Raw genomic sequence first — 26,179 nt, 5'->3', positions numbered from 1 at the left:
TAAATGTTTGGCTGGTGTACAAAGCAGCAGGTATTTGTATCGCCCACCTTCTCCGGTTTACCAAGTCAACGTCAGCAAAATGATAAAAACAAAGTGTATTCTAATGAGGCAAAGCACATGGAACTCATTTGCCGCATCGCATATTTTTTGAATCAGTGTTGAAAAGAAGTACAGTGAAAATGTGGGTGTTGGAAAACGAAATCGACTTCAACGATTATGCATTTAAGAGTTCGCCGGGATCATGCAGCGACAATTCGTGTTCGACAGGTATTTTAACGACAATCTGTGCGCGTTGAAGGTTAGTTTTTATTGAAACCCATGTTGTTTTTTCTAGAAATTATGGACATTGTATCAGAGGAGGATTTCATTACTCAATTGTCCAATGATTTAGATATACCCCTGTTTTTGAATCCCGGAGAGGATGAGTTGTCTGTATTGAATTCATTTTTAGATAAAAGTACAGAAGAAATTTTATCAGACATTGCGTCGCCTTCGAGAATGGACACCCTTTCAAACCAGTCTTCTGCATTAGATTTAGATTTTTTCAATTGGGATAAGAATTGCCCAGATTTGCATTCAGAAATCAAAGTTGAGGACCATTCTAACGATTCGAATTCTAATTTAAATTTGTGCGAACCTTTATCTCCCGTTTCTGTCAAGAACAGCCCATCACCAGTTAATTCAAAAAATGGGTTTAGTTCACCAGTGCATTCGCCGAAGTCACCATCAAGCGTCGAAACTAAATTACCAATTAAAAGAGTTCCTATCCAACCAAAAGTTCCAGTCATATCGCCTACATTAAACGAAAGCAGTGTAGTTCTTATTAAAAATGAGTTTCCTCAATTATTAGGTACAAATGTCCTTGGGGGTGCCTCCAAACTAGTTGTAGTGAACGGTGGTCCCGCGGTTCCAATAAATACCATAAATCGCGGCATTTCGCCCCCAAAGCAAGTGATCTCTCCCGTTACCATCATAAATAACGGGTACAACATGGGCCGGGACTCAAACATCGATCCAAAAATTTTAAAGAAACACGAAAGGAAAATAAAAAATCGCGAGTCCGCTTCGCTGTCCCGAAAGAGGAAAAAAGACTACCTCACGTCCCTGGAGGAAAAGGTTAAAGACTTGTCCGCCGCAAATGATAGACTTGTTGCGGTAAGAATTTCGGTTTAGCACCTATCCAACCTTATACCGATTTAACGGGTTTTTTCGTTTAAAAACTGCAGTTTATTTTTTCACGTCATTATTTATGTGTCGCGATAAGCTTTAAAGCCGATTGTGTGAAGTATCTGTTGATAAAGTGTGTTTTGCAAGGCAATTGTTTTGGCAATGTTTTAGAAATAGCCACTGCTACTTTTCGAAATGTGAAAAAACGTTTTATTGCTTTTTTGTTTTTGGTTAATGTCGATGTGTGCGAAGATGCCGCCTCGAGCGCCACCTGTCGAAAGATGCCGTGACATCTTCCAAAGAACTTTGAACGGTCTTGGATTTTTTTTACCGTTGTTGTGGTGCTTTGCATTGCTTTAATTAATTACAAGTTGGTTTACTAGAGGGGAGGTGCAACATTAAAACGTAATTTTTGCTAAAGGAAATTCAAAAACCTTTTTGAAGAATTTGATCTGAAAATACTGCGACGAAGTCTTCTCTGTCTCAGATTAATAATAAAAACCATGAAATTTTGATTTATATTTAGTCTATTTCCATGTTTTTTATGCACTTAAGATAAAGGTTTGTGTGGTCTTCGATTGAAGTGAATGCTACCGAAATTTCGATGGAATGTTCCGGCTTAATTTTCTTTCCTTAAAACCCTTTTCAGGAAAACGCGGCATTAAAGAAAAAACTAGCCGTTTACGAGAGCCGCTTTCCGAATATTCCCGGGAAAAACGCAAAACTGGCGCTGTGCGTGTTTTTGCTTGTAGTCGGATTAAATATCGACTTTCTCAGGTGAGAGCGATTTCCGCCTTTCTTTTAATTTGGATCAAATATGTATCCGTTATCAGGAATCCGTTTGCTCTCAAAAACGCCGTTGGCCCGGTACAAAAGGACCTGCCTAAATTGACAGACCACCACGGACGGACACTCCTCTGGACATCGGACGAGAATAGCAGCGAGGAGACCAGAAGCAACAGCACTCTTAACTTCTTACCGTTGACCATGTGCCCGGCCTACGTAAATCAAACGGAGAGTGCGAGACTAGTGTTAGAGTTGGAAAGGTTGATTGGTAGACCTGCCGAGCCACCCAGACCCGCCACACTTCAGACCAACTTAACCCAACGCAGGTATTTAATGGTGCTCTATACTTTACAAGAATTTTCTATATTTCATGGTTTGCAAAAAGATGTTATAGTTTACACATTCCTTAGTCAGAATAGTTATTTCCATTTCCATATTCCCGTAGTCTCGTGCTCTGCATTTTATGAGCAGTTTACAAATTGCAGAAGCATTTTGGTCTTTCACAATGGAAAAAATAATCAATCTATTTAACACGGAAACCGCTTTGTAGGCACGCCCTGTACGTATTAGTGTGTTGAAGAATAGACAATCATTTTGTATAGAAAAATCTTTTATCTTATAGAGATTGGAAATATATCCGAACTAAATTTTAATGTATAATGATTTTGTTTAAAAAAATACTTATTTTGACCACGTATTGCTTTTGGAGCAACATCATTTTTTAAAAGGAGTTTGTAAAACTTCAAACAACCTAAATTCCCGTTGCACCTTGTCATCATGGCTGATTTCAAAGTGCTCACACGAAGTTGACTTTTTTCGCCAATCCAAAAGTTGTTTATAATTGAAAATTTGCTCTGCATTAGTACCAGATAGCAGATGTTTTTAAACCCCAGTTGCTTTTTTCACAATTATGAGAAACTTCAAACCATTGGGCACACACAGTCTTCCTACTTTTCATTGGTTACACATTACAGATATTTCATCAAATAGTCCGTCTTCATTTATTAATGTTTTATTTTAAAATAAAATAGTTTTTGTTGCGGATTGAATTTCTGAGGAATGTGAAGTTGCCAATGATTTTTAAAAATTTGCTGGGGTTAAAATATAACTAACTATATTGAAAAATCCGAGACAATCCAAGGCGAGTAGATTTTCCGGAACATCGTCGGAAAAACCTGAACCTGTACGGGCCAATCCTATACAGTTGGTCAGCCCGTTTAAGTGATATCATTAACTCATTTTGTAAGTGGATCGAACGCCCACTATTATATCAGTCTTCTTAAACGCAGGCGCAATCCCAAAAAGAAGAAGAAGGTTCGCGTGGAACAGCGGTCGGTCGAACCGTTGGAGAAGGGCTACGGTCCGATGATGCCGAGGGCCAACGAAATCCAAGTGTTTTCGCCGAAACCGGAACATTTGTATTCCGATTTTTTCGAAGCCATTAACAGGAAAGATGACACGTTCTACGTGGTGTCGTTCAACGAGCACCACATGCTGCTACCCGCCCTGTACCATAACAAAACGCGCAGACCAAAGATGTCGCTACTGATGCCGTCTATGCTGCCCAACGGTGAGTGCAATGACGTCGTAATCTCAGAGTGCTATATGCCCTGTAATAAATATGATCAACTACACTACAATAATTTTATTTATTTAGAAATTGTCCTTGATCTGTAGATCTTTTTTTTTCTTCTTGCAATAAACTCGCGTGTTTCCAGGAGACCGTCCAATATTTTACTTTACTTGGTTAAGACTTTCGTGGTTATGGCTTAGTGGATTTTCAGGCACGAATGTGTGATCACCTACAGTGCATTCATTTTAATTATTTAGAAAATTGTATTTGGTTTGCTCTACCTGCAAAGAGGTCTAACAGGTCGTGGGATGCTAGGTTAGGACAGTGCTTTGATTTTAATAATTATGATTTGGTAGGTTTCTTGGCAAAAGCTCTACTTACGGTGTATTAATTTTATTTATTTGAAATTTGGTTTGTCGTTCTTCTTCTTGCATGTGTTTCCAGACTTTAGTGGGTTAGGACGATCCTTAAGTTGCAGCCTAGGACTTTGGTAGTTATGATTTGGTTCGCTCTCTTTCAGGCACCTCATCCCAAAATTACGTGCCGCTGATGCAAATCGATTGCGAGGTGTTGGACACCAAGCTGGTGAACGTCAAATATGGCGCGATTCCCAGACAGTACCGTAACCGTAGCAACGTAACGGAGAAGGAGGGGGAAACGACAGATGCCGATAACGTAACCTCCAATCGCTACGACAAAAAGCCATACAAGCCATATTTTTTGTACAACAAATTGGTGAAACGAGCTGGCGATCTCGCCCCCTAATCTTCCTTCCCATATAGCAAGGGTTTAATTGCACTTTTTCTTTTTTTTTTGTATTTCCAAACGTCGAAATTCGGGGTTAACCACTTTAAAAACACTCGGTGAAAATTATTGAGAAATCTCTCGGATCGATAAGAATATTAAAAAAGGATATTTGTTTTTATCCAGTCGGTTGCCGCGAAGTTGGCGTTGAATTTGACATGTCACACGTCATCAATGGCATGTGACACATCTCGGCTGCTGTCGAACTTTTCAGTAACGGCTTCGCGTGTTTTCAATGATGGTGACGTGTTTATTGCGTTGGAATATGAAATTTTCGAGAATCCCAGGTAGCAGAGGCTCGTCAGAGCGACGTCATTTTCGAGTCATAAGTGGGCGCTACACGTCAGTAGTCCGAAAAACAAGGGAAATTGACGTAAAAAATGTCTTACTAACATCACAAAAATGACCTCTGAATGTCGTCATAAAATGACTTGATGAATTCCAGATATGGACTTTAAACTAAATAATTAATTCAAACTATTATCAAATTCTTCTATTTAAATCCGTGATGTAGGAGAATATATTTAGAGGGTGTCCAAGGAGTGTGTTAAAGTAATATATCTTGTTTATTATACTTTTTTTGTTTAGAAAAATGTTAATATACAAAAATAATTTGTAATTATTTTCAATATTTCCAGGGCGATTAACAAATGTGCGGAAAATCAAAGTTAAATTTTTTAAATCGAACACCCTGTATATTATGCCATTAGTAGATACACTCTTTTATACTCGATCATTCAATGTAGGGTTCTTTTTTCGTATTTAATATTCTTTATTTTTGACACCCGTTTTCGACGTCTGTAATTTTATTATGCCTACAATTTTATAAAATGGTACAGTCTTGTCTTGAAGTTAGTTCGAATCGTTTATACAGGAGAAGTCAAAATGAAAATAATGCTTTTCGTGAAAAAATCCAATAGAAAACCCTGTATATAATACTTCCATTATTATTTTTTTTAAAAGAAAGGCTCAATTTTATTCATTAACTATAATTCTCAATTTCCCGCAAATGCAAAAGGCGTTCTATATAATTTAATTTACTTTACTTACTTACTTGCTTTAATTTACTTTCGACTTTCCCCACTTCAGAAACAAAAAAAAAACAATTTAAAGATCGTTATGTGTTTTGGCGATAATGACTCGTAAGTTGATGTAAAAAAGATGTCACTTAAATGATATTAGTAGGTCAAAATCACGTCCTGCCGTGCTACTGTAAGTTATTTTATTATTTTTGCCATTTGGTGACTAGTTAATGACGTCATTTTGACGACCCTCTGCTACCTGGACTACAATTTTACGAATGATGACAAAGTTAAAGAAAACAGGAAAGATAAGTTAACTTTTTGCGTAACGTACGTACGTACGTTTTAATCGACTTGCGCATGTCTGGTGTGACTTTATCTCTCTAATAAAAAAATCCCCCTGATTCCAACGCATTCCATAGATTTGGACAAAAGGTTAACAGTGGCGTAGCCATCGTCCAATATAAAAGCCAAAGCTAAGTAGTATTCTAGCATAAATTACAGGGTATGGAGTTCATATTAAAGGCATGAACTAACAATTATTGTCCCTCTCCAAAAACCTGAGGGCTGCGTTGAAAAAATGTAAGTTCTTCAATGGGCGACTCAATTGTTTTTTCACGACATTCTGGAATTCTAAAAGCGGGTCTATTACATACGCGACCTTAAAACGTAAACTTATTATTGATAATTAGAAAATTGGATAAAGACTGGTAAAGTTCTAGTTGGAAATTAATTTATTGTTTGGAATTTTATAAAAACGTGTTTATCTATAATGTGACGGTCAGCAGACTTTTGCTTTCCTGATAATGACTTGAACCATGATCTCGACGCGAAGCGCAGCAGATTTTTTTTTAGGTTCGTACGACCCAATCATAAATTCTTAAACTCTATACCTAATCAGCCGTTTTTTGAATTTGTTCCTATATTTTTACAATGGAATTTGTTTCAGTCTCGCCTTACATGAATTAAAAACCACATTTTTTATAGTACAAAATTGCGTGGTGTGAACCATAAAAACCCATTTTAGTGTTTTGCAATGGGATAAAAATAGATATAGAAACTTGTACATACTGTGATCAATAAAATTTTTATCGATTGAATTTTTGTTTAAATTTCTGAACACATTGTTTAAAATATATATTTTGTTGTCTTTTTTAAGGTTAGTTAGTTACTTTACTTCTAATGGCCACGACTGCGTTAGGTTCCTAAAGGATGCCTTTGTAATGAAAGGATCCTCCAGGATTGTTAACATATTCATGCAGTGGAACAACTTCTAAATAAATAGTCATAAAATGACGACCGATTCTTCTAACGGCCGCTGCAATTATCTCATACGGGATATCCGATCCCGTCTGGCCTGGTTACCAGCGTCAATATAAGACATCTGGAAACCGTGTTTACACATAATGGAATAACATCACAAATCCGCTTAAGACGAACACTTTCCCAAATTTATAGGCACTGCGCCTCTATCACTTCAGATAACAAATATACCAAACACTATTTTAGATCAAACGGCACTGATTTCCACTTTTTATGGAACCCGGTAGTAGCGACTTCCGCCATTTGCAATGGTTCCTCTCAACTCTCTTTTAGGTTATTTGGTTCATATACCTTCCAGATATAATGACCCAATCAATATTTTTATTCAAATTCGTTAATTCCTGTACCCTTCGACTACAACGCGACAACGAAATGGATCGACGAGAAAAAGTAAGAAAAACTTAAGGAATTAGAATGTCGCGCAGTCAACAAAACAAAGCGGCGGGTTTATTGTGTTGCTTCGTTTTCATTAATTTTTTATCTTCAAGGACGACGGCAACACGAGTGAAAATAAATATTTTACAGCTAAGGTGTCGTGCTGGGCTTAAATGCGATTGATACCTTCAATTTAGGCTGGAAAAAATTAGTTTATTGATCCACGTATTATAACAGTGAGGTTTGCTCGCAGATAATTGTGATTACTAGCACTTCCTAGACACCACAATAGTTTAGTAAAAAGGTAGGTAAGGTAGAAATTAATACAGGGATTAAATTCGTCGGTTTTCGTAGGTTCAAGATTATCTAAGGGGAACGTGCATATATAGTGTGTCTACGTAAAATTATTGTAAGTATCCGTTATTACTTTTGAATGATCAAACTTCAATCGTGTAGGTATACAAGTGTGTCCAAAAAATCGTATTTGTAAACTTAATCATCAATAACTATTACGGATCATGTTATTATCATCAGGATTTTTTTCCAAGTCGACGTTGCGGTAATGCAAATTTGAAATTGTTTGCAAATCTTTATTAATTTAAAAGTATAAACGGATATTCACTTTCGTACGATGTTTAATGCACTCGGAGGTTACTTCTAATGAGCACACGGCACACCGAAAGGTAAGCGAGACGTCGAAGCATACCTTTGACATTGTAAATACATATTGTAGGATCTGCTAATATGGCTAGTATACACTCGTCGGTTATAGAAGAAATCCACGAGATGCCGTTAGCGGCAATAATCCGCCCGATTCCGCCGGAACTTGACGAGAAGAAAGTGAGGTCGTTAATGAAGACCTTATCGAATCCCGAGACATCACACCAAGTACCCCCAGTAGATGTTCTCTGGATTATCGGCAGAGAAGGTGGCAACTACTACTACTCTTTCGGCGGTTGCCATAGATTTGCCGCACACCAGCGATTAAAGTCAGAATTTATTAGAGTCAAATTAGTCGAGTCCAACGTCAACGATTTGCGCGTTTATTTAGGATCCAGCACGCCCGATTTAAAATAATACATTTTTATTTAAATAAAGTACTATTGCAGTTGTTCAACAATTTTTGCCTTATAATAATACTTAATTGCAAGTAACACAAAACCATTCCATATATATAGTAGATATCACAATACTGTCTTAATTCCTAGACGAACCTAATTAATATAATACATAGGATTCCATGTCGGGGACGAAATGATCTTCCACATGCTGTTGGAATATACTAAAGTCAACCTCTCTTTGAAAATTTTTCGAACACAACGGGCAAATTTTTTCCAAGCTGGATGCGTGGTACTCCGGTTTCAACGTATCTGGCTTATCTATGACTTTTTCCGTTTCTGTGCTTTTGTCTTCGCAGTGTTTTTTGACGAGATCCACAGTAGAAGTGAATTTATCGCACAGCTCTGATTTAGACTGGCATGGTTCAGATTGTAATTTTTCTATAAGAAAACCCAAATTTAATGGAGGAAAACTAATATCAGTAAACTTTTTGCAAATGTTGTCAATTTAACTGACTGAGGAAAAATTATCATTCACCTTACCTTTTAGGTCAGTAATGGTTTTAATATTTTTCATCAAAACAAGTCTCTGACTTAAAACAATATCTTTCATGATTTTTAGATCATCACTAGCGTTCTTTACATCGTCGATGAGGCCGTCTTCAAGCTCATCATCATATAAAAACCCACAGTTCTCTTTCAAAATATCATTAGAACTCTGAGCCTCTTCCATGTCTCTACACATCATGTCAAGCTCTTTTTTTTGCTTAGAAAAACTGTCTGACAACTTCAAGGATATGTCTTCTAGTTCCAAACTGATTTTGTCGTTTTCCTCTAAATTCTTTTGCAAAACCTTTGTCTGCAATTCATTTTTTGTGAATGTCTTGGATCTTATAAGGGTGATCGGAGTTGCATTGGTACCGCCTGCATGCTGCACCAACGTATCGCTGATTTTATTTAATTGACTACCTAGACTCCTATTAACTTTTGTAATTTTACTGAGTTTATTCCACAAACCTTGGTTCTCACTGGTCACCATCTTAACCTTTTCACTCAGCTGTTCTTTTTGTTCTGTGAGTTGCGTCAACTAAAAAATGTGTATTGAATTTTTGCGCTACTATCAATTACGAAGCATTGTGATACCCTCTCTCTTAACTCGTCAACTTCATTCAGTGAATGTTCCTTATCCTCATATCTGTTACACTGAACTCTTAAACCCACATTTTCTTCTTCTAATAAAACAACCCGTTGTTGCAGAGCTTTGCATCTCTCTCTTAAAGTATGTACTGCAATCTGGAGGGCATATTGAGCGCCGTGAGGCTCCGTCATCGCGTTAAATAATCTGTGCGAACTTTCTAGTCACCATTTAATACTAGATTTGTATTATGTATATATTACGCCACAAAAATATATTTAAATTGTTTTGCAACAGATCTTTGTTATGGTTGGTTCATTATTTTTATACAATTATACCATCACACGTCACATATGAAAATAAACACGGTTAATCCCAATTTAACCTAAAATCAGTAAACCCACCACTGAACAAAAAATGACCCTAGGGAAACCTTTGATAAAAATGTTAACTTTAATTTTCAAATTTTGCATAAATAGATATATCATTTAGTATCCCTTGTAAACAAACAATTGAATTAACTTTTAACTTCAGTTAAAATGGGATTAACGTGATTTTTCGTATCTGACGGAAAACGTATATGTTTTCTGGTCGGTGGCGTGTTACCATTATTCTGTGATTTCTCCGATTTCAAAGATTTATATTTTTGTTTACATTTGGAATTTTATTTTGGAAATTTCGAAAATCACTTCCGGAATAAGCTGTACATGGACATGAACGATTTATGTCGATTATGTTTATCTGAGATTGTTCAAAATTCTGTTACATTAAGCACAAATCCAGAGATGTTTTATAAAATTAAAGAATGCGTCTCCATTGAAGTAAGTAAAAAAACTTGATTGGGGATGATTTAGTAAATTAAATATTTTAGATAACCGAAGAGGATTGTTATACAAAATCAGTTTGCGAAACGTGCCTTAACAAAGTGAATGGTTGGTTCGAATTTAAAGAGATGTGTTTAATTTCTGCACAAGTTTTGAAAAAAAGATTAAAATATGGTCTGGAAACCACAGATTGTAGTAATTTAACAAACGTTTCTAAAATTTGTGATGAAGGAAGCATTCCCGATTTGGAGAATGATAATTACAATCAAGTAAGTGTCTATTTATTTGAATCTTTTTTAATACAACAAAAAATTTTAGGTCGATAATTTTAAGGATAAAATTCAAGCATGTTATAAATGCGATTTCTGTGATAAAAATTTTGTTTATTATATGGATTATCTGGACCATCAGGATAAACATGAGGGACAACCTATTTTTAACTGTGTTAAATGCCAAGTGGTATTTATAAAACATTTTATGGGAGTCAAGATTTTAGTCCATAAGTAATTTGCAGGTGTTTAGCAGCAAAAAACAATTAATATATCATGAAAAGTCTCATAAAATCCCATGTAAACATTGCGGCCTTGAGCTGCACCAACAGAGTATGCGGGCCCATTTAAACAAGCACAGTGAAAAATTTAAGTGTCTGGTGTGTCTACAATGTTTTAACTCCCGCGCAATGTTGAATGATCATATGGCATCCATCCATACAAAAATGAAGAATCATGTCTGCGAAGTATGTGCTAAGGTGTTCTCCACAAAGAGCTCCTTAAGTATGCACTTAAAAACTCACAAAGACAACAAAGATTACAAATGCGGGAAGTGTCAATATGCTACAAGAACTTCAGCAGCTCTTTACATACACATGTCAACACATTCCAATGAAGTTCACATATGCGAGTATTGTTCAAAAATTTTCAAGAGCAATAGGAATTTGAGTGACCATTTAAAAAGGGTGCATTGTAAAATCAAACGCCACCATTGTACATATTGCAATAAAACATTTGCAATGCGGTAAGAAATATTATTTAATATGATTATATAACCCACTTTGTGTTTTAGTTACCAATTAGAGACCCATGTTAGGATTCATACAGGGGTTCACCCCTATCACTGCGGGAATTGTCCAAAGACCTTTGCAAGATCAGATAACTTAAAGGAACACATGAATACCCACCAGAGGAGCATTTTCTTTAATTGTTGCACATGTTCCAAAACATTTCTCACCCGAAGAGGATTAAAAAAACATAAATGTAAAGATTCATCAGGATAGTGCATTTTAATCCCCTTTCAAACTTTTTAGACGTCATGATCTCATATTTTTATTTCATTTTCACTTCAGTTATTTATTTTTGTAAAAATTATTAAAGAAATATTTTTGGTTCAGCTGGATCTTTTACTTTTCATGCGCATAGCGTCTAAAAAATCAAATATTTATTCAGGGGAATTTGGAAGCAACTAAAATGTCAAACGCGGTTGGTCAGCTTGCGTTGAAGTTTTCGTCGCGAGTTCGGTGTTGTGTTTTGCAAAAGCCTCGGAGTGGTTTTATTTGTATATATCAGTGTTATTTTCACCCTTCGAGAAGTAGATGAAGGTAAATATAGGCCGAGGGTTGGTTCCCGGTCGTAATTTTTTATTATCCGCCAACAGTTGGACAAAAGGATTTTGATGCTTGTATCTGCCAAATATCTGCGTCACATAAGTGGTAAACAAAACTTGAATCTTCATAATAATTTACTAAGGATATTATTTTTCGATTGCTTTGCCGTGCAGTGTTGGCTAGTGTAAAGAATATTTTCGGCTTAAGATAGCCTGAATGTTCGCGTGATGTTTATGGGGTCAGGTAGAGTTCTTTGAACTCTAAATTAAACATTTAAAATCAAACTTTTGGATACTTTGTTGCATATTAGAGTTCGTATATCCGCCAGTATACCGATCAAAACAAAATCTGCCCCTTAGTTAGGAGTAAGATCATAATATGCAGTAACCTCAAAAGCATCAGAGTCCTTTGTTCAGCTGAATGTTATCCCTTTGCAATGTACTAATGACTTCACTTGCCTTTTAGGATATATTATGCCCCGAAACCTTAAAGAGAAGTATGACCCAGCCACGGCGCATTCAGAGGCAAACAAAAAGAGTCAAACACTCGTGCCGCTGGAAGACCAAGCAAACATTAGAAAGTCGACCTGGGCCGAACTTGAGATAACAGGGACTATCAGGAATTTAAGTCCCAATCTGTTTCAAATGAGCCACTTGACAGCTCTACACTTAAAGAATAACTCTTTGCATCGATTGCCTCCCGATATATGCCACCTGGTCAACTTGCATAACCTAGATCTGAGTTATAACAAGTTACGATCACTGCCAGCGGAATTAGGCGAACTTATTCATTTAAGGTAAGTAAATTGCGGTTAAAACTTGCCAAGAACAATGGGAGACAAAAGTGTGTCTATTTGAATAGATCTAAAAATTTCTGAATGCATTTTAGGTGTTGGGCTTTTTATGAAGTGCTCTACTTTGATCCCTTCCAGATGTATCCCCATTATACCTCATATTTTTATCCTGACTTCCACAATTTCCTGTAAGTGTGACCAACATTTTATTTCAGGAGAAATATGCTGAAAGGGTAGCTAATTTACGCTTTTTTTTTTTTTAGAGAGTTACATCTAAGTCATAATCATTTGCGAATACTCCCCTATGAACTCGGCAAGCTGTTTAACTTAATGATTTTGGGGCTCGTCGGCAATCCCCTCAATAAAGACATTATGGCCATATATAGTGAACCTAACGGGACACAGAAGCTGCTCACCTTCATGCTGGACAATTTACAAGGTAAGGGAGTGAACACTTTGAGTTATATTTAAGTTGCACCGAGTTATCCAAATGATGGTTGGGTTTGCAAAACTCAAAAATTAAATCTCACACCAGGGAAGGTGGGAGAAAATAATGCCCCAGTGGGGCAATAAATCATTGGAATTTGGGATTATAATGTAACAGTATTAAGAATTTCATGAATGGTCAAATTCAAAAAATTAAGAAATGGACAAACCCAAGTTCTTTGCAAACTATTAGGCTAATAGCAATATCTAAAAACATAATTCCACATTCAAAAAGTCACTTTTCTCACAAAAAATAAGCTAAAGCAGACAGTTCAATCGAGGTTAAAAATTCTCCTACATTGGTGTAACCCTTTATTCCTTGTAACATTATCAAATTCAAAAAGAAACATTCTGAAAAACCATATTGCTATTGTAAAAAAAAGAAATGTTTGTTTTAGGGGTAATATTTAAGGAAATATTAGCACAGTATTTTGTTAAGGTAAATTCACCTGTGCCTTTGAATACTATCTAAGCAGTTGCAATAATGTCTCACACCACCCAAATATTTGCATCATGTTAAAACGAAAACAATGCTATCTCCTTTGATTATGTATATATCATTAAATCCCCATTAGTGTGTTTTTTGTGATTTTCAACATTCAATATTTCTTTCATTTATTAATAATAAGAATAAACGATATGCTTTGGATAATAATTATAGATCTCGCAGAACACATATCACCGATTTTGATTTGGCAGGTAAATACCTCCATTTTTAGCGATATCAGACCCTATTTTACGTGTACATGCTTGCGCTGGCTAATTTGCTTAAGGAACATAAATGACACCAAACAATCAATTGTTATTCCCGCGCTTGTTGACTTTTGGCCCTTCCGCTATTTCTACACTGAAATAGAAGTGTTGACAATGGTGATTTTCTCTTGACAAGTGGCAATTAATATGACTGAAAGATAACTATCTCAAAGTAAAAATTTCTTCTTGCATGTGACGCCTGCGGCGGGTAACGTTCAGAACTTGCTTTTGTCAATATACGCCCTGTATCCTGCTCAATATATAAAAACTATTACAAATTCATATGCTTTTCACATTTGCCACAGTTGTCTAGTTTACAGAAGGTGTTAGTTGTTTGACCCTGGTCCGATATTGTTAGTTTCAGTTAGTTCAGCATTATGATTACCTAGAAATAAGCAAGAATTTGGTTAGTTTCTGTTATTCTGTTGGGTCTTGTTACCATGGACTATGAAATGGCATGAAACGTTGATCACAAAATTCTATTCACCCAAGTCTTCAGATTTTTGTAGACGCATGTGTAATTTCTATTCAAATAGTAAAATTGGGCGAACATATTTGGTGAAGATTATTGTTAACATCGTGAGCAAGTACTACTGTTTAATATTAGTTTTACGTTTACATTAGTCTTGTTGACTGGCAGTCATTTCCCACATCGAGTTGTTTAATCTAAGAGAAAACTGGTGTAGTGTGTGACAGTTTTGCATATATAATTTGAATAGTGAAAATGATGAAATTAAAAAAAAATGTCGGCAATGGGCAAAGGTTTGTGTCCAATGTTTAAACTGTGCTTATTGTCAGCAACACGTGACGGAGGATATTTTTGATGTTTTGATGGTGCGCTGCGTTGACAGCGCTAGCGCGGTACCGTTGGCGTTCCTCGAAACTTTGCAAAAATCAAATGCCGAAACGTGCGCGCACGGTATTATGCGGTGAATTTATTGCCAGCGTAAAAGTCCTCCTTTGTCCGTCCGTTTAGATATGACGGGCACGTACGTCGATTAAATCTGACGTCTTGTCGTCTTCCATTCTCTCTCACGGCGGCAAAATTAATGTTCTGAACAAGCCATTACATGTCATTGAGTCATCAACGGTGAATGCACAAACCTCGTGGATCACACGGGGGAGTGGAGGAGAGCCTACTATCGCTCGGGCCATCTATTTTCGTGAGAAAAACAAACGAATTTTATCTACGACACTGGGAAGGTTAGAAATCGTTGATGACAACGTGGCGGATGCGCTAACAATATACGCACTTTTATGGTTATGTGGTCTGGGATAAAAAACGCATTTTTAAGTTGGTAAGGCGTTTGAGTTTTATTCCTTGTTACTTTCGAAAATCGATGAAATCGAATTTTTCCAAAGTATCCGCGCTCGTATAAAAATTTTATGTCTAGGGAACGGTAGGTTCTATGGGATCGCCGATGGTACAGAAATGATCACAGTCGAAAAAAATTTTTTTTTGTCTGTCCGTTCTCCGTTCTCGTCTTTTGGTTTTTCCTGAATAACTTTCGAACCGTTGGAGCTACAAAATTGAAATTTACCTCCTTTGTAACTCTCCTCTATACACTTTTATTCTTGACAGTTTTTCAAAAATATACAGGGTGCGCCGCAAATTCAACCTTGAAAAATGGGTCCCCCTATTGTTGAAAATTGGTTATAACTGAAAGACTATGATTCAGATCTCACTTTCTTTTATATTGCGATATAGCTTGCATAGACAGTAAAAACTTTTGTGTTTAAGGTTTTCACAGGGGTACAGGGTATTCCCGATATTCCGTGCTAAATGAGAAATGTGTTAAGTGTCCTAAATTTTCAGATATCAACTTCAAATTTTGCAGAGAAGTAAAAATCCATGGCCACATTTAAACGGTAGAAATTGGGCGCAATCAAATTGTACCTAGTATTTTTTAAAAATGTTTGATTTTTTTTTTTAATTTTAGCTTCCAGAAAAATATGTTTTTTTCCATAATCGTTCACCCGATCGTCAAAATTATTTAACCAGCAGACGCGAAAGATCCAGTGCAATAACACTTATTTCAGGCATTTTTTCGATTATATACAGGGTCTTCAAATTATAGGTAAAAATCTAAAACACCTAGAAAATTGTTCTTTTACAGAGTAAATTATTAGCCGCAAATCAAAAATCGTAAAAAATATGGCTAATTGGTTCAAACAGTGTCATAGGCCGCGTCAAGAGCTACAATTTTTGTATTTGCGGTTTTCGTCTATCGCATAAGCTGCTCGGGATATTTGAAAAAATCCATATTGAAATCGTTATTTCGGGGGCTGTCAAGACGCGATGACGTCATTGATTATTATGGCACACTGCATGGTTTCAGAAAAAACTTATTTTCTCGAAAACCAATTACTATTTTCAAAAAATTCTTGGACCAGGAAACGTGGAAGATCCAGAGTTATAACCTTTACTTCGAACATTGTTTGAGTCATATACAGGGTGTGTCGCATTGATTTCCTCGATCTTAAATTAGAGTAGTCGATGTCATGTCAGACGCTGAGGTTTGTAACGTTAAAGGTTTCTTTTGACAAGGACTGCGACTGCTCAGGTTCTGGTGTTAGTTCTGGTTAGTAATATTGGGGTTGTATAGTATTCGTCCGTGGAGGAGTACCTATAGACCATTCTTCCGCAAGTAAAATACCGAGTGTTCCTTTCACCGCGTGCAACAATTTCGCACGTTCTACTAACTGCCCGCGCGTCCGTCGTATACTTAGCCACACGCAGGCCCCCAAGTATAACGGCCCCACGGCCGGTGAAATTTTTGCCCATCGTACGGGCGATTACGTTACGTCTTATGGGTGTTTACGTGAATCGAAATGAAATAGTGTTTATATTAGGTACAGTTAAAGGTGAGAAAATGGCGAATTTGCATGTTGAACTCGCCGAAACACGCCCGTTGATCAAAATACAGTTTCCGGATGACCGCCGAAAGAGTTTCGTGTATATATATTTATATATACGTTCTCTCCGTCCTTTCTCCGCCAATCAATGCGGGCGAATAAAACGAAAAACCCCTAATAATTTCCCATCGCAGACAACAATGTTCTCCGCCGGTCTTTGCTAATGGTTACGAAATAATTGTGGTACTTTCCTGTCCCACTAAACCCGCGAGCGCTACTTGGGCAATTCTCCGAGTCATCGGTTTTAAACACTCGTTGTTTACGGGTCTAGTTCCCAGATCTTTTGTCCGATCGTAAGATTATGTTTCGCCATTTGTAAGTCGAGAAAAGGCGACGATATCAAGTTTTTTAATCGATGGTCCTACAAATTGAACATAACTTAACACATATAGCTACTAGACAGGTAGACTAATAATTCAGGAACTCGTGAAACGAACATGTAACCAAATTTTGAGAAAGTCCGTTCAATATGCGCATGCGCGTTATTTATAATTTCGTTTTTAGCCAATGGCAGCTCTAATTGCTCGACCCATAAGGCCTTGCGGCTTCCAACAACCAACGTGGCCGCTGGCAGTTCGTCAATGTTTTGGATGATGCATTTTTACGGCAAAATATGTCGAAATTCCATAAAATTTTTAGGCAAAAATGTTATGCGGTATTACAGCGATCGGCTTCCTTTGTAGAATTCTATAAGTAGTTTGGCGTTTTTGTTCTTTAAGGTCTTTATTTACATTTTTAATAGAGGTTAAACCTATAAAGTCGCAATTACGAAATGTGACTCTAAATATAACTTTGAGGTACTAAATATCGCACCGGAAACATCTTAATGGAAAAAAATGTTCAACAAGTAGCTCCTCTAGAGAGAACGCTCATTCCTTCATTGCAAATTGCAGAAAGTTTCGCCTTCCAAACATATTATTATGAAAAGTGGCTATGGAAAATTTGGTTAAAAAACTAGGTAAATTAAAAACTAGTATAAAGAAAGTCAAAAAACAATTAGCCCTAAAGGTAAGAGAATTGAACAGAAATTAGTTCTAGGGAATTAATAAATTAATACAATTAGTAAATATTGCATTTAATTCCGCACTTCAAACAAACATCCTCATTTCTCTTGTTCCTAGTGTCGGGGTTATGGATTTGTCTTATACACCTATAAGTTATTATGTATTATATACATATTAATCAACATATTTTTCGATTTCAGAGACGTATTTTGCGTTCTTATGAAAATTAGTCATTTTTCTCAGAAATATTACTGCAACTCAGAAAGTTCTAACATTGAGACTTAAGCAGCCTTTACGAAAAAGAACAACGAAATATGGTATAGTATTTCTAATATTTAAACGAAATATTAATCGCTCACGAATAGAGGTGTTAATAATTTTAATTAAAAAACAAGTAAAATGTGGAGCATCCATTCTCAGCCAATTTATATCGCTATATAGATCAGACGTATGATCAAATTTTCGGATCCTATAGACATAACGGGGACATGAGTCTTGAACTTATTGTATTCGGGTTCGACTCTAATGATTCAAGCAAAAACCTTAGATCAAATCACAATAATTAAAGTTAGACAAAACAAGTGACTCGCATAAGTTTCTCCTCAACCTTTTACCCACTATATGCCTGTTATTGTAAAGCAGTAGGTTTTTTTGAAAAACTGAGTATCCAATAGAACGCCCAGATTCTTTGCTGCAGTTACAAATTTTAATTAGTGTCGTTAATTTTAATGTTAAGTCTACCGATTAAAGGCATGGTTTTGTTTTTACTTCCGAAAATCATGACGAATGATTTCGTAGGGTTTAATTTGGGGTTGTGGCCACTGGTCACTTATAATACGTAATTCGCCAATTATATTAAACTCGGCCTCAACCTGATCGGAATATGTATTATTAGAGAATACTTTTTTTGTTTGATTGATATGATTTAATCTGGTCAACATGCGTTCAAAATTCAGTTGGATAGCAATGGTGAATGAATAGCAAAGGAAAATTTCGAAAAAGGGGGGTATGTATCAGCAAAGTCTTGGATGTATTGTTTCATAAATAACATTCTAAAATGGAATAATGCATTTGGGATTGGTCTCCTGGCTATCAGATGGCGTCGTTGTTTACATAATCGTAAAAAAGAACTCTGAAGAAAAAAGCTTCAATACGGCTTTTTTTTACTTCATTACTTAGTCAAATAGGAGTTCAACAACAATCAAACCGCCTCTCAATATCTTTATGAATTTGAAACTAATAAAAAAGTTTAATTTTCGCTTGCATTTCCACTTTTCGGGTTGTTATTATCGTCTAATTATCCCTAATTTATCAAGTAAAACGCTAGTTTGTTATTTAGGATGCCTAATAATATTTAAAAAACAAAAAAAAACGTATGTATTCATTCATTACAAATCTGATTTCGATGAGTGAACCAAACAAAACAGAAACAAAGCGAAAATGGTTTATGGTCGAGACGGGATCTTTTTTTTTTTGTTTATTTAATTAATAAAAATATAGCCCGCATTTTGCCACGAACCTCGGGACATTATTCGCGTTTTGGGCGTAACTACGCCTACGACTTGAAGCGGCCGGAATCCGCTACCCATTCCAGCGCAGTTTATCGTCAGATAAAGAGCAACCAACGGCCGTACCGACTCCGACGTGTGTATACAGGGTGGTCACTAAACTGTCAGTTATACGGGAAACGATAAATTAGAAGTAGCTTCTTTTTTTTACAGAGTAATTCTCGTTTATTTCCGTTGTCACGTAAAAAGTCAACGATTTTAAGATTTTTTTTGAAATTTTTAAAGGTTTCATTTGAACAAATGTAAAATTTGTTTTAAAGTACGTACTTTTTGGTAAATTTCGGTATCTATTTCTGGACTATAAACGAAATTGTCGTGAAAATACAAGAAATATGTGTAATTGTAATTTGATTTTTCATTATTTTGACATAATTTACCATATTGTGCTTTTAGTTGAAAAATAATTAATAATTACAAATGTATTAGTAAATAGAAGGTAAAGATATAAATTTACTTACATTTAAGAGAATATTCTTAAAATCTCTCTGTATTCAACTTTATAACCGCAATATTTTATTACATATTCCAAAATTATGGGGATAAATATACTGAAGGCAGTGTGGATAAAAAAAAATATTTTTTTGTTTTTTTTTTTAAATTTAATTTGTAATTTAATCGTCGGGGCGTCTTGCCGTTTCGTCAGTTATGCGTGGCCGCCCTGTATACGACGCGATGCGCACTTTTACAATTATACGGCTATACGTTACAAACGGTTAACCTCGTAAAACTTTTAAACGACCGATAATTATGTACCCGCGGACCGCCGCTGGTGCCGTTTTAAGAGATTAACGCACGCCACACAAAACAATTATTACGTTGTTCGCGCCGCCATTATTGCGCAACCGCGCCGCATAACCTGAATTCAGAAAATTCAAAATTCGTAAGTATTGGACGATTCGCATCAAATTTAATTTTCTCGCGAACCGCATTTTTAAATTGTACCTTAAAATCTTCAGAAAAGATGTCATCCAAAAAACAATTTTATTTAAATTTAAGATCTTTACTCAGTGGGAATTCTTGTCAACAATATTAGGTGTCATCAATGCATTGTCCCATCTTTTCTTAGAATTTAAATTAAATTAAAAATTAAAATTAAAATTAATTAAAAATTAAACGAACGAAAAGTTATTATGTCATTTGATCCAGTAAATGTTCTATTAAATACCTTATTTGATTTAATAACAGATAAAGTTCGTAGAAAAAACAAGATTGCTTTCGAAAAATCGTCGGTGGGCGGGGCGCAAGTTCGTAGCGCGTAGCGCGCAGCAGCATTTTATTTTAAAAGGAAGGCGTTTCGCGGTTTCTCGTCTTAGAGGGACGCATTGTTTTTCTATCGTACTCCAGCGGACCACTATGAAACTTTCGCAAAATCGGTGTAATTTAATTGTGCATGCACCCTGTATAAAGTGTCTTTCACATCTCGTCGAACTTCAAAGTCTCGCCGATATTTGAAATCATGGCACACTTTGCTAAATACAAAATTTGTTGTAAATAATACCGATTTCCAGTGATATTTTTTCAAATATATCGCGCACCCTGTATGATAGATGAAACTTGAAACTATCTCTCGACACAATTTACGATACTGTTTAGATCAAGTTATCAAATGTTTTACAGTTTTTCTTTTACCGCTAGTAATTTACCCACGAAAACGGCAGTTTTCAGAATCTTTTATATTTTTTGCCTAACACGGACATACCCTGTATATAATTGAAAAGTTGCCAAAAGTAGAGGTAGTAGAGGTCCTGGGTCTCCCACGTTTCCCGGTGCATGAATTTTTCCAATAGAGTAAATGGTTTTCGAGAAAAATAATTCTTTTCTGAAAGCATGCAGTACACCGTAATAGTAAATTACGTCAGCGTGTACAGACTCAGCCCGTGGAATAGTGATTTTCATATGGATTTTTTCAAATATCTCAAGAAGCGTGTGCGATAGACGAAAAAATGTTTGATTCGCCATATTTGTTACGAATTTTGATTGACGATTAATAATTTACTCCTGAATAGAACAATTTTCAAGGTCTTTTAGATTTGTGTCCATAACTAAAACCCCCTGTATACAATCGAAAATTGCATAAAATGAAAGTTATAGCGCCGGATCTCCCGTGTCTCACAGTTCCAAAATTTTGCCGATCCAGTGAATGGTTATGGAGGAAAACATATTTTTCTGACAGCCAAAATAACTAAAAAAAAAATATTTTTTTAAAAATACTTGTTGAAATTTGATCGCATCCAATTTCTGTTATTTAAATGTACGCACGGATATTTACTTCTCTGCTAAATTTGAAGTTGATATCTGCAAATTTAGGACACTTTTCTTATATTGCACGGAATATCGGAAACATTTTGTACAATAGGTGAAAACCTTAAAAAAGTTCTAGCTGTCTATACGGGTTATATCTTCATGTAAAAGATACTGATATCTTTCAGTTATAGCCAATTTTCAATATTGGCTGGACCTATTTTTCGAAAAATTGTCAGCAATGAAGGTTTGTGCAGCCAAATCTTCTGCGTCTTTTCGTTCAAGAATTTTTTTCTGTTTGGTAAACGGTTTTCAAACGCGTTTTTTATTTTTTTTAAATCCCACAGAATGTGACAAATGTTGAGTATAAACTGGGTTTCGTTTAATGACTGTACATTCCTAAAACTTAAGTTTAAATAAAATTGTTTCCCATAACAACATTTCTGAAGGTCGAAGCTACAATAAAAGAAAATATATATCCAGATCTAGGCACTAGTTCGCTTGAAAATTACCTTTGAAGTTGATCCAAAATTTAGTGGTGCAAAGTTTATTTGTTTTTTTTTTTCCTCGACCTTTGTTTTATATTTTACGCCGACGCCCGTTTGACCTTTTCTAAAAAAAACGTTTAGGTTCAACACACGCGGCAGAATGGCGCGAACGCCATTTCGCCTAGGCGTGTTGTTGGTCACCTTTCGCAATTTAGATTTACGGAACGCCACCCGTATCCGTACATGGATATATCAAACGAAGGCCGGTAAAACTGTCAAACGGCAATAATACTTTATTTATACGCAAATACCGTTCATCTCTCGTGCATAGTGGGACCCTCGCACACTCACGCATACGGCTTGTACCCAAATTCCGTTAACCGACTATTTAGCCATGTACGTCATCAAAATATAACGCCATTAGCGCCGCAGCGTGTCGATCCCTTTACCATCTGCCCCTGTACGATGTTAATTTTAATAAAAGTCTAATAAAAGTTAATAAAAGCCTTTAGTTCTTCACACAGTTACAATATACCGTGCGTTCAATTTATCTTGATAACATTTTAATTGTCTGCAACTTTTTTGCTTTTTGGGATATCAAGGTGCAAAGATAAAATGAAAGGTTGGCAGCCAATTTTTTTCCCAAGTGACGTATAAAACATAACACTATCAATTTTCTGACATATAAGCCTACATAATATTTTTTTAAATGGGACACCTTGTATATTATATATGTGTTTAATAGAACAACAATGACTATTTACAAATTAAAGTAGAACAAAAACACTAAAAATGACAAGACACATTAAAGAAAAAAATTCTTTTAACTATACTGCTGTATGCTGAAATCTTTTGCCGAAGTTCCACAACATTATTACAAGGAGTTCTGTGCACGTCATTTTTTATGTGTCCCCAAAAGAAAAAAATCCATTAAAGTTAAGTCGGGGCTGTTGGCTGTCCAATCGATAGTTCCGCCGTTCCCTATCCAATCCTTGGGATATTCCATGTTAAGAAAATTTTTAACTTGCACAACATTGTGAGGAGGGGCACCATCTTGCTGATATATTTAGGGGTAAGTCTTCTATATATTGTTCTATTGGGTGCTCTAAGAGTTGCAAACAATGATCTCCAGTTAACTTTTGATTTATAAATATCGGACACAAAATATGCTCACCTATGATACCACACCATACATTAATTGATTGGGACCCCTGGGTTTTTATTTCGTCTATTTGTCTAGGATGATTTAAAGACCAATGTCGCTTATTTTGTCGATTAAAACCCTTTCTAACGAACTTTCATCAGTCCATAAAATGTTTTTAAAAAAATTATTATTCTCATTATGTCTATTTAAAACATCCAAATCAAACTGCATCCTCCTTTGATATTGTTGTGCATTTAGTTTTTGAATTTTACGAAATTTAAATGCATTATATTTATATTCTTTCAAAACTGATACCTGTGTCTTCATATAGTCTAGTAATAGAGGAAGCTGGATGTGCTTCATAGAATCCCTAAAAGCCTTATTTTCTTCATTTAAAAAATTATGATTCCGGCAGACATTTTTAGTAGCATTTAATACGTTACTGTTTTCTGCAAATTTCTTTAGCAGCCTTGGAAATATCTGCTTTGAAGGAGTTCGGCACTAAATTTGCGAAAAACCATTTTAACAATAATTACTTGGACAATAATTCAAACATCAACGTTGTTTACTAATATGTCAAACATAAACATATTATTATTTGTCAGTCAGGGCACTCTTTGAAATTATAAAAAATTCCTATTTTTGCCGATTTTTCAAAAACGAGTAGACTAAAACATGAAGTGTGTTACATTATTGTAATCGGAATAGGATATTCTATTAAATACATATATAATATGTGTTCAATTTTAAAAATATTGTGCAGGCTTATATTGTTGTATACGTCACTTGAAAAAAAAGGTTACTAACCCTACATTTCGTTTTTTTGTTTACCTTGATATCTCTAAAAACAAAAATTCAGTCAATTAACATATACGATACAATACATTTCTCGATGACGAAAGTTGAAGTACCCAAATAAGTTGCCCTAATACATTTGGGTTCCTTTATACATAATTTACTTTTTGGCTTAAACGATGGCAAGTCAGTGAGCTTATGGGATTCAGAAAGACTGACGTTATTTAAATCCTAGCAACAGGGTGCGATGGTCTGAATAATTTGCATTTTTCTTCACATGTAGGTGAGTTGTACCAATTTTAAACACCTTTATGCTGGGGTCTCTCTCGAACAACTGATAACTGATAACCGATAACTTCTTTTATTCTACGATATCAGTTCTAGCTGTGCATTCTGGAAGAAGCGTTGTATAGGGCAGATTTTAGCTACTTCGCTCCCTACAGATTCTTTGGTAAACGTTTAAAAACATTTTTTATCGTTCTGTGGTTTGTGACCCACCGTAGCCGGTGCGTAGCCCGTTTTTTATTGACACCAGAATTGACTTGTAATAATACGCCTGGAGAATCAGAGAAATTGCCTCAGCTACAGAGTCATATAAACCAGGAAAAAAAATTAATAGTCTAGTCGCTTTTCGCTCAGGTTAACGAATAATACGCACGTTGCCGCCGATGAAGAAGAAAAGAAAGTCGGCGCCACTGGCGACGCAATGCAAAAGAGTCCGCCTGCAGCATCACCGTCGTCGCATCGGCAGACAGCCGCGATCGGTAACACACATTCGAAGCGAAATATGGGTTCCGTTTATATCTGTTTATTTTTTTCTTCATTTGCCAGCGCGTTACACGTGTGGGCACGGCGAACTGTACATTTTTATCGGCCCGATGTTTTCCTCGACCCATCGTCGCGTAGTCATAATATGACCCGGTTCCGCGATGGGCTGCTCCCATTTTAAGTTCGCCTCATTTGTACGACACCACCATCATCGTGCCGATTTTGGAATTTGGAACATTTGGAATTCGCGGATGGAACCAAGCTGCAACTAGAAGAACCGTGATCGTGAAGCAGACGTTAGGAGAAATTTTCTTTCCCAAGAAACGATTAAAAGACGATATGACGAAATGTTGAGGGATCTTTTGAATCCAAATATATCCAAATCACGTTATAGACTAAATAACAGTTTTTAGAAAAATATCGGGTCATATCTAGTATGGGAAGAATCAGATACGGCGCCATTTTCAGTTCGATGTAAATTGGTCGATTTTAGATGAGTTTCTGCCAGCATCAGCAGTCATAAAAAAAGTTACAACTTTAGATAAGGGGAACGTCTGCCTTTAGGCGGGATCTAACTGCAAAAATTAGTTTTGATTGATGGAAAATTTACTAGCGAAAAGGACAGAACGACTTGAGTTCGCTCGTTGGTTCGCATCTCTTGGAGATCGTCATCATTCTTTTTACCAAAAAGAAACTTGAGCGCACTTGAGGGATACTTCGAAAGTAGATAAACTCCACAGGATGTTAAACAAGCCAAGAAAGAAAAATCTACTGTTAGCCCATAGGAACACAAACAGACCAAATACACAACTACACCATACAAATACACACTATAACGTTGGATGATGTAGTAGTTCAGACAGATTTGGTTTCTAAGGATATTCTTATGTTATGTATAAAAGCTATTGTTCAGCACCATTTACAGCTCTTTGCTAGATCATTTCAATGAGAGTTTTGGGTTTTGTATCTTTATTCTTATTTTGTTATTTTAATGTTGAACAAGCTCGGAGGACCAGAGCTTAGTTTCCTGTTGAAGATATTGCTATGGGAGGGTTTCATTTGTACGAGGCTTATTCTCGTCTCTACTGAAAAAGCTGCTACAAGCAAGTGTCATCTGCTCCATTCCAGTGTGTCTTATTTTTGTTCTCTGAAGTTTAATATACACTCCGGTGATGGACAACTTCCGGCTCGAAGGACCAGAATTTAGAATGTGAAGATATCGCTAGGGGAGTGTTTCTTTTGTCTCCCTACAACGAACAAGTATATTCTTCTCCCTTCCATTCTGTCTATAATATATTCGGTCTCATTAAATTTTAATACACACTTTGATGTTGAACAAACTCCGTATGTGACAGAGCGGGTTTCTTTGGAATTTAATGAAGATATCGCTTAACTTTTGCGATGTTTTTTTTTTCGTTTCTGGCTAAGAAGCTACCATTCTGTCCATAATATTTTCATTAAATTTTAATATATACTTTGTCGTTGAACAAGCTCATGCTCGGAGGATCAGAGTTTAGAATGTGGATAGTCGAGGCGGGTTTTCTTTGGATTTAATG

At 36.0% G+C, this 26,179-nt stretch overlaps 4 protein-coding genes across 10 annotated transcripts in view; 3 read left to right on the top strand and 1 right to left on the bottom strand.

The window, feature by feature from the left end:
• The first annotated feature begins 12 nt into the window (after positions 1-12).
• On the top strand, positions 13-8,170 carry LOC132701573 (sulfiredoxin-1-like). 5 transcript variants are annotated; one of them, XM_060669638.1, is made up of 10 exons: positions 13-267; positions 335-1,155; positions 1,817-1,944; positions 2,001-2,279; positions 3,243-3,523; positions 4,047-7,065; positions 7,164-7,354; positions 7,405-7,459; positions 7,599-7,733; positions 7,784-7,797. In XM_060669638.1, the coding sequence occupies exons 1-6, from the start codon at positions 180-182 to the stop codon at positions 4,289-4,291; spliced, it is 1,842 nt and encodes a 613-aa protein (XP_060525621.1). In that variant the 5' UTR covers positions 13-179; the 3' UTR covers positions 4,292-7,065; positions 7,164-7,354; positions 7,405-7,459; positions 7,599-7,733; positions 7,784-7,797. The 5 variants fall into 5 exon arrangements, with proteins under 5 accessions (XP_060525621.1, XP_060525620.1, XP_060525619.1 ...); XM_060669637.1 differs by having other exon boundaries at positions 7,201-7,354; positions 7,405-7,733; XM_060669636.1 differs by having other exon boundaries at positions 7,405-7,733.
• Positions 8,171-8,246: 76 nt separating this feature from the next.
• On the bottom strand, positions 8,247-9,441 carry LOC132701576 (protein spindle-F). The gene is made up of 3 exons (XM_060669644.1): positions 9,252-9,441; positions 8,652-9,195; positions 8,247-8,549 (listed from the first exon to the last, which is right to left on the bottom strand). Exons 1-3 carry the CDS (start codon positions 9,435-9,437, stop codon positions 8,269-8,271), a joined length of 1,011 nt encoding a protein of 336 aa, XP_060525627.1. The 5' UTR covers positions 9,438-9,441; the 3' UTR covers positions 8,247-8,268.
• Positions 9,442-9,696: 255 nt separating this feature from the next.
• LOC132701575 (zinc finger protein 271-like) lies at positions 9,697-11,453 on the top strand. 2 transcript variants are annotated; one of them, XM_060669641.1, is made up of 5 exons: positions 9,697-10,064; positions 10,115-10,336; positions 10,386-10,526; positions 10,582-11,081; positions 11,130-11,453. In XM_060669641.1, exons 1-5 carry the CDS (start codon positions 9,951-9,953, stop codon positions 11,338-11,340), a joined length of 1,188 nt encoding a protein of 395 aa, XP_060525624.1. In that variant the 5' UTR covers positions 9,697-9,950; the 3' UTR covers positions 11,341-11,453. The 2 variants fall into 2 exon arrangements, with proteins under 2 accessions (XP_060525624.1, XP_060525625.1); XM_060669642.1 differs by having other exon boundaries at positions 9,930-10,064; positions 10,401-10,526.
• Positions 11,454-11,523: 70 nt separating this feature from the next.
• LOC132701130 (CCR4-NOT transcription complex subunit 6-like) overlaps positions 11,524-26,179 on the top strand; it is a 212,296-nt gene continuing 197,640 nt past the window's right edge. The window contains exons 1-4 of one of the 2 annotated variants that reach the window (XM_060668831.1): positions 11,524-11,661; positions 12,133-12,463; positions 12,556-12,648; positions 12,724-12,899. In XM_060668831.1, coding sequence (XP_060524814.1) covers positions 12,141-12,463; positions 12,556-12,648; positions 12,724-12,899 — 592 coding nt within the window. In that variant the 5' untranslated portion in view covers positions 11,524-11,661; positions 12,133-12,140. The remainder of the gene's footprint in view (positions 11,662-12,132; positions 12,464-12,555; positions 12,649-12,723; positions 12,900-26,179) is intronic. The other variant, XM_060668832.1, reaches the window with a different exon arrangement.

The sequence above is a fragment of the Cylas formicarius genome, unplaced genomic scaffold, assembly GCF_029955315.1.
Source record: "Cylas formicarius isolate icCylForm1 unplaced genomic scaffold, icCylForm1.1 PGA_scaffold_4__25_contigs__length_36172078, whole genome shotgun sequence".
NCBI classification, from domain to species: domain Eukaryota; kingdom Metazoa; phylum Arthropoda; class Insecta; order Coleoptera; family Brentidae; genus Cylas; species Cylas formicarius.
The sequence above is the reverse complement of the archived record's forward strand: the minus strand, read 5'-3'. Positions and strand labels throughout refer to the sequence as shown.